This window comes from Mercenaria mercenaria, chromosome 11, assembly GCF_021730395.1.
Source record: "Mercenaria mercenaria strain notata chromosome 11, MADL_Memer_1, whole genome shotgun sequence".
In the NCBI taxonomy this organism is placed as follows: Eukaryota; Metazoa; Mollusca; class Bivalvia; order Venerida; family Veneridae; genus Mercenaria; species Mercenaria mercenaria.
Window position 1 is genome coordinate 6,283,810 of NC_069371.1, and position 8,578 is coordinate 6,292,387.

The following is an 8,578-nucleotide window of genomic DNA, read 5'->3' on the forward strand; positions in this document are numbered from 1 at the left end:
GGGAGTTCAGTCCTCGGGCAGTCTATGTTCTTCATGGCGATTGTTAAAAGACATTGTGTCTGAAACCATTTGTTCGCCATATCTTGTTCATGTTGGGAAGTTGGCAGTTACTTTTGGAGAACAAATTTCTGCTGGTACAGAATCCAGGAAACACTTACTAAGTTAACAGCCCACCATTACATAACTGAAATACTGTTGAAAAACAGCATTAAACCCAAAACAAATATATATTTTTATTTTTGAAATTTCAGGTCCCAAAGAACAAAATGCAACAAGTGTACAGCTTCTACAGAAGCAGGCAAGTAGGCAACCAGAATATAACAGAAGTTCAAGTAATGTTACTGAGCTGAACAGAAGTTCAAGTAACATGTCTGTGACTCGACTGAACAGTAGTGCCTCAAATCAGTCTTTTGAAAGTAACACTGATTCTAATCTATCCTCAATGCCATCTAGAGATATTGAAGATGAATCAATCAAGGGAACACAACCTGTTCAAGCTCACGGCGACCCAGCTGGTACTCAGTCACAACCAAACCCTGAAGATGATGCAGTGAAGCTGCGTAATGATCGTATACGTCAGTATGACTTTGATCCTGGAGCTATTGAAAATACAAGCTATATAGCTGTAAATAGACAAGAAGTAGCTCTTAATAACAACTTGCCAACAGGTCAGACTGAAGGAGATGTTAATGTTGCAAATATGCCGTGTAGTCAGGAAGGACAGATGAGAAACAGTGAGCAGCCAGCTCAAGCAGGTTCAGGTGTTAACCTTCCTTCAGAACGGGGTGGACAGGATGGGTCATCAAGTACAAGTGGTATTCCTTTCCTAAGTGAACTTCGGTCAATGGAATCAAATACTAGCATTGAAGAGCCAGGAGGGGGTGTAAACAATGAATCACAAGGTGTTGCAGATATTCCTCCAAGAAGTTATATCACTGATGATGGAATGTCGTCTGCAGATTTGCATCCCAGGTCTGGAGTTCATTATGTGCCTCCTAGTATAGAGAGCCAGTCTTCAAGGGAAGTAACTGAAGAAAGTTCTGACATTCAGTCTGGGGCTTTTGGGAATGATGAGTCATCGGGAAGTTTGAGAGATCCTGACTTGATACATGGTACGCAAGCAGCAGAAAATATGGCTTCAGATTTAACTGAAGAAAACTCTGTAAAGTGACAACATGATTCAAGAGTAAATCAGGTTCTTCTGTTTTTGTGACAGCCTGAGTAAAGAAACAATTTCTTAGGAGTGAATTCAGTGAATATTATTTTTGGAACAGTTCCAAGCAGTTGTTGCCAGTTCCTGCTGCTACAATGTGAATGCAAACTGAGTTAAAAATTGATCCTCATACTCGGCTATATGACAGCAAATAATGTTAAAGGAGCTCATTACAACTTCTTTACCAACAAAATGGGCAGTACAAATATTTATGATACAGATATACCATGTGATTAGAACTGGTAGAACAGGAATAGACCAGCACCAGATGGTCCAGATCAGGCAGGTGTGTGTGCGCTGTCGGAATGTTTTTGTCAGGTTGGTTCACCTTGTTGTTCTCCTTCATTAAGGGGTTTTCAGTCTGAATGTGGAACTAAATACTAACAGAATAGCACAGAAGATTAACTATTAACCACCAAGTGTAGGGAAATTCCTCCAAGAGCTTTGTAACTAATGATGGAGTATCTGCCAACATTCCAAAAGCTTCAGGTATGAGGCAGTTCAGAGGTGCAATCAGAGACTGCTAGGAATGTGGAGTCAATGAGCAGTTTAAGTTTCTTGATTTTATATTTGAGGAGACTGACACCAGGTATCGATAATTTAAGATCTAAGTTGAATGAAGCATACTCTTTAAAAGTGATGTAATACTTTAGAATCAATGAACTACGAACAGTATGGACTCCAGGTCATTGTTAAAAAATCAATAAATTAAAACTCAATGGTACGATTCAGAAGATTAATGGAGGAAAAGTAGAAGACAGAACATACAAAGAGACTGTAGGTCAAAGTCGGGTGGTGCTGAGATCTGATCAAAGTATGAAAGGTTGTATTGCAAGAAACTAATAACTGTTTTAGATGCCAAAGACAGCTTGCTGAGATACTGGTTTTATAGAGATTTTATCTGAAGATATTGTAGCTTTCATACATACATCTCAAACAAATCTAGGCATTAGATAAATTGATCGGTGTTTTATGTGATTTTGCTAGAAAACAATCAATTACAATTCTATACTATATTAGTTCTAATAATATAAATTCTGAAACTGTGCACATCTGTAACAGTATACGGTTATGCAGCTCATATTTATACATATGCTGTTTTACAGACTGTGTTAGTTCTTCTTGTATTTTGGTAATAGTAATCAATATCAGAGTCAATATGATATCAGCGTCAGAAAACCAAAGAGGATAAGTTGTGAAAGCTTTGATAGGCGAGAGGTTGCAGTTTCATACATGTATGTAAATGTGTAGTAAATTGCTATACATAACAATAAATGCCAGTTAAAGTTGTTGAATAACTTTAATCAGATCCTTCACTGCAGATATACATGTAACTACATGTTTACAAAATGTCAGTTAGCTTTTACATGTATAGTTGAACATCACCCACAGTAAGTTTATATTGTTGTGTATAGTTTGCAATGTTCTGAGTTTTGACACCTCAGGCATTTAAAGTAATATAAGAATTGTACACATAGGCATACCTGTATAAGTGTGGAATCACAGCCTCTCTAATGTTATTGTTGTTAGTTTATTTTCCTTTAATATTCTAATATATTATATATTTATTGTATACCTATATAAATTCGGTTAAAAGTACAGCTTCACAAGTAAAATTCAGGCAGAGCAAAATTCAGTGTTGTACCTTTTGTATTGCATGTTGCCAGACAACTTTTGTTAATCAGTATTCATGACCTGGCAAGTTTTGTAAATATGACACACAAAAAATCATTTTGAGAAAAATAGTCATCATTTGCTAAAACAATAAACAAAAAGTTGGAAGTATATGATAGAAAGGTCATTGTAACAGTAGCTTGATCTGGGATATTGTGTTTGTCACACTCAGCACTTATGCACCTCCTGTGATCCAGCCCAGAAAAAATCCACTCTAGCCAAATACAACATCCAAGATCAAGCTACTGTTATAATAACCCCATTATATCTATGAGTTAACAGTCAAACTGGGTACACCAATACATGTTATCTCTTCTTGCCACAGTCAAATCTGTAAACAAACCTTTATTAAGCAGCCGGTCAAGAAAATGTCAGGTGGCCAGTAAGGCAGGGTCAGCTGTATTATACTTGAAAGTGTCAAGAAGTGGTCTTTATTTGCAGTTTGTCTGTATTAACATGTTTAAGTACACTGCAGCTGTTTACATCAGAATGCATACCGATTGTCTTTTTTTTTTATAGCCAGAAGGTTTTGTTCATAGATGTCCTGTAACAAAGATATTCAGTTGAAACTGTCGTAGCAGCCACCTGTATTAGGCAGTTACTTGCCTTAAACAGCCAATCACCCAACTTCTCAAATTGACTTTTTGGCGGTGGGGGGGGGGGTGGGGGTGTAATTTCAACTTGTATAGAGCAGCAGTAAGCCTAAGCTGCGATGTTATGTCTCTAATCTGGCTGCTTAATATAAGTTTTAGTGCATGAGTCAAATATTCTAGAGTGTTTTCATTTAATGATTAGAGGTTGTCTGTATTTATTCTATCTTATGTAAGTGCCAATTATGTCTTTCACTATTAGTTATGTGATTTTTATTGTCGAGCCCGCTTGCGGTGAGCTCGATATAGTCGTCACTTTTGGTGGGTCGGTGTATGTGCGTCCGTCTGATTTTGTCCAGACCATAACTTTGACATGCATGGACCAATCTTGTTTATATTTGACATGAATGTTTACCTCAATGAGAAGGAGTGTCATGCGTAAACCCCATGTTCCTGTCTCAAAGGTCAAGGTCACAGTTGGAGGTCAAAGGTCAAATTGAAGTTTTGTCCGGAGCATTTCTTTTTCATGCATGGTGGGATTTTGATGTAACTTGGCACGAATGTTCACCATTATGTAGAGATGGTACCTAAAAACACAAATTGCATCTGATATTACTTTCTATTGAAAACTTAATGCCGGAGTACCGAAAAATTTGGTCCTACTTGGAAAAGTGAAGCCAGTGACAGATAACTCTTCTACAAAGTATGCATAGATTCGGATGTGTTTCCCAAAACTATGGTTTACTTCAAGATCTATGAATAATCATTCAAACAAAAAAGTTGAGCATTATCTTTCATTTTCAAACAAACTAATTCAAAGACATTTTTTTTATTTATTACTGCCGATAATTTACAGGTATGGTATGATCATAGGAAAGAAAACATTATTCGTGAGAAAAAATATAAATAGACTATATGAATTTTACGACATCGAATCCCTCAACAATTTTACAAAATTCGTTTGCCAAGAATAATCAAGGCCTCAAAATGTATGAGTTATTTACAGAGCGATATAAAAATGTAATTCTATCTGATGGTCACACCAAAACCATACCAAAAACTGTGCAAAAAGAAGTTATTTCACATTTTATGACTGTACAAATGTACCTAATTTGCATATTGACCGAGGCTTGCGGAATCGCATTTACCTTGCGGAATCGACCGTTACAGAAACTTCTGTTAAAATAATGCAGACGTTCTTTAGTATAAATAAAATGGTTGTGTTAGTTAAAAAGAAATGACAATCACCTTTCTTTAGCTAATCCACCAAAACAACGAAGCCAATGTCGCTGTCAAAAGTTCCCTTATTTACTGCACGGTGCTATGTTAAATTATTGCAAGTGTAAGATAAGCGATATGCACTTCAGTTTTGCACTTGATTTGTTGTTGTTGTCGTTGAATACATAGCCTTAGGTACCATCTCTACATTATGAGACGGAGTGTCATGCGCAAGAACCAGATCCCTGGGGCCAAGGTAACACTTAACAGCTGGCGGGCTCGACATTCTGCCCATGGGCATACTTGTTATTCCTATGTTATTCTTTGTACACTCATTCTTCTCACACCACTGATTTTGTAAAATTAATGTCTTTTTTTTTTTAAAGCATTTTTAAGTATATTTTGTGATAAGCCATGTATTTTGTATGTTTTATAGTTTAGGAGGTGGTCAATCTTATTTTGGTAATATTTTTGATTTGTTTGAAACTTCCACAATTAATTAAATACATTTATTTATTTTCAAGACAGAGTTTTATAGCATATAAATTTGATAAATATTTGAAATATAGAAACAATTTTGTAACATTTTTCAAAGAATTACATTGACAGTTACTGTTCAACAGCAATTCGTTTGAAATGCGAGTTTATAAAATTATTATTACCTCCCTTTATACTTTTTCAAGCAGCTGTAAAACTTGTGTTTGGTTAAAAAGTTAATTAACTGGAAATTCTAATCAAAATCAAAACAGTAGATACACAGTCATTTCAAATATTTTTACATTTAGAGTTACAAAATTTACAAAAGACAATAAGACCTAATAAGAATCGAAGCTTACAGAATTTTTTATCCTGAAGTAAATGTAACAGAATATATGGAAAAGTCATAAAATGTTACTTAAATTAGATTGAACACATAGAAATGTATACAGTAGTAACTATGATACTGTGAAAATGGTAAAAATGAAATAGTATGATAGATTATTATATTAATTTTGAAATGGAAGGTTTCAATGTATACTGCTTGTACATCATGGTTTTATATTTTCATTTATCATAATAATAATGATAATAATAATAATAATAACTTTCTTTAAAGAGGATAACATATTTGGTTATAGCCAGTCTAATATATGGTCTTTTAACATATTACTTTTAAAAAATCATTCTTAGTAAGTAACAAAGACATTGAATTGAAAGACATGAATAAGAATAACATGTTATGAACAAATTTATCCTTAGTGACAGTACAATGAAAAGAGTGATTTTTTTCTGACATGGTAAATTGATATTGTATGGTGATATTGCATTGCTGTGCATAAATTGTGTTAAAAATCCAAGTCTGCTAAATAGTATTCAAATACCTTTAACAAAACAAAGAACTTTAGTTTGCAAGTTTATTTATTATATTCATTGTTAATAGGGATTATCTAGAATCTTAATATTCGATAATCCTTCTTAAACACATCATCTAGCGGGTGGGTCGGTGCGTTTCGGTAACAGTACGGTACGGTCTGAATTTAGCCATGCCATAGATACTCTTCAAAGGAGGCGCAACATAATCCAGGAACTTGGAGAAACAGCCAAAAAGCGCTAAACAATAAAAGCAAACTTGAAGCACAAAATTAAATAACCAAACTACTTTTACTGTGAAATCATTTAATTTTATTGTCATAGAAATTTCATCTCTTCTGTTAAAACATCTATTGTATGGTGCTATAAGTTTGTGGATTTCAAGTTTCTAAGGCAAAACAAATGGGAATTTTATTTCTTCATTGGAATCGCCTATTGTAGATTGACTGACCCATGAAATCTCCAAAAATTAGTACCCATTAGTATATACATGTATTGTTGTTTATAGTACTGAAGTCAAGGTTGGATGATTTTTATTATAGGTTTCTATTTTAGTTTGTGATAAATAGAATATAAAGTTATTGTAGTGTCAGTATTGAATTTATTGAACTTGTTGCATTTAACAATGATCATAAAGACTTGCATAATATAATTTTATTAGACTCTTTGATTAAATTCAGTACGGTATACAACTCTGTTGCCTAGTGACATATGGTTGCATGGTGTCCATCTTTGTTTAAAAAACAAAAGTATCATAGATCAATTATCATTAGTATTCACATCAGAATTGTTGAAAACAAAAATCTCATGTTTAGTTTTTGGTAATGTTGACATTGAACTTGTTGAAAACAAAAAAAACCCTCACATTTGTCATAAAACAGTAATGCTCATTTGAAAATGAAATGATCTCTGGCATAAACTGGGTCAAAGACCTCCATCACAATTTTCAGGCAGCAAAAATTAGCATATTTTCATACATAACTAATTTATGAACATTTTTGGTTTCCTTAAAATGAGAAACTACCTGATCACAATTTGTAAACATTTATCTAAAAGAACCTGTTCAAGTTACGCAGTTCATTGTTAGCCTAGCAAGTATGTTGGGTAAAATTAAAGGAATTAAATTTGTATTATGATTTTGTGTTACTTATGGGCATTTTGCTGCTCAGAAAGCTTTGCGTCGATTGCCAGGCCGTTGTGCCATAAGTGTTAAAGGTCTTTGACTTCAAGTAACTTTTCCCCTTAGCACAGTTTACTGGTGATTTTTCTTCTAAGTGTTACAAGAAGTTGTTAGCTACCAGCCAGGATGTATTATGTGATAATTTGTTGATGTATAAAAACATTGTTATGCCTGCAATATGCTTAAAGATATATTAGATTCAAATTTTGTAATTAAAAACATGAACAATTACTTTATGTAGTTTATGTATTAGATCACTAATAGTAATGTTTACAAAATGGCCTTTGCTTGGTATATTCTGAAAGGTAACTGTGTTTTGCACTATTTTGCAATTTTTAAACAACTTTTACCGTACCCTTTTTTATAAATTTTGTATAACTTATGGTATCTCCTCAAGCTCAAGTAGAGACAAATTTCAAAGTGATAGCCACTATCTAAAACGTTTGCAGAGAACTCATTTTACCATTAATTTTAATAAAAGAAACATCAAACTATTGGTAAACAATTATAAAACACAAAATAAAAATGTCAATATCATTTTTACTATGGTGTCTCAAGTAAACGGATTTAATGAGATAGAATTCATAATTCAACATTGAAAAAATAAGGTCGAATGCTGTGTTTCTGTTTTGAATTTTGCTTACTTCATTTAAAAATAACCTTAGGGAAGACGTAAAACCTACCTAAATTTCTTACACAATAAGAGTGAAAGCAAAATAGAGGACTTTCACTGCATGTAACTCAATATTTTTAAAGTTGTGTAACTCTGCCCCTTCTGTTTAAGTAGTTAATTCACTTTGAACACCAAAAAATCGCTTATAAGATTCATCTTTTTCCATTTTTGTACAATAAATCAATAATAAGTCTTGAAAGAAGTAAAAACATACTAGAAAAAAAGGAAAATAAGGAAAAAAAATTTGGTCCCAGTAGGGCTTGAACCTACGCCCCCACTAAGAATTGCAGTAAAAGTAGGTTTATGTTAGGAATTGAATACTCTTCAAAAAGGAGGTTCTATCTATTAGTGATCTAATAAATACAGTATAGATGTGTACGTATACTACCACGAAAAAACTGGCTATTTTTTAGCTCACATGTCACACAGTGACAGTGTGAGCTTTTGTGATCGCGCAGCGTCCGTCGTCTGTGCGTGCGTCCGTGCGTAAACTTTTGCTTGTGACCACTCTAGAGGTCACATTTTTCATGGGATCTTTATGAAAATTGGTCAGAATGTTCATCTTGATGATATCTAGGTCAAGTTCGAAATTGGGTCAACTGCGGTCAAAAAGTAGGTCAGTAGGTCTAAAAATAGAAAAACCTTGTGACCTCTCTAGAGGCCATATTTTTCAATGGATC

At 33.8% G+C, this 8,578-nt stretch overlaps 1 protein-coding gene across 1 annotated transcript in view; it reads left to right on the plus strand.

Moving 5' to 3' along the window:
* The window catches only part of LOC128546986 (uncharacterized), a 48,805-nt gene extending 41,349 nt beyond the window's left edge, over positions 1–7,456 (plus strand). Inside the window, exon 10 of the mRNA XM_053518459.1 lies at positions 252–7,456. Coding sequence (XP_053374434.1) covers positions 252–1,171 — 920 coding nt within the window. The 3' untranslated portion in view covers positions 1,172–7,456. The remainder of the gene's footprint in view (positions 1–251) is intronic.
* The last annotated feature ends 1,122 nt before the right edge of the window (positions 7,457–8,578 follow it).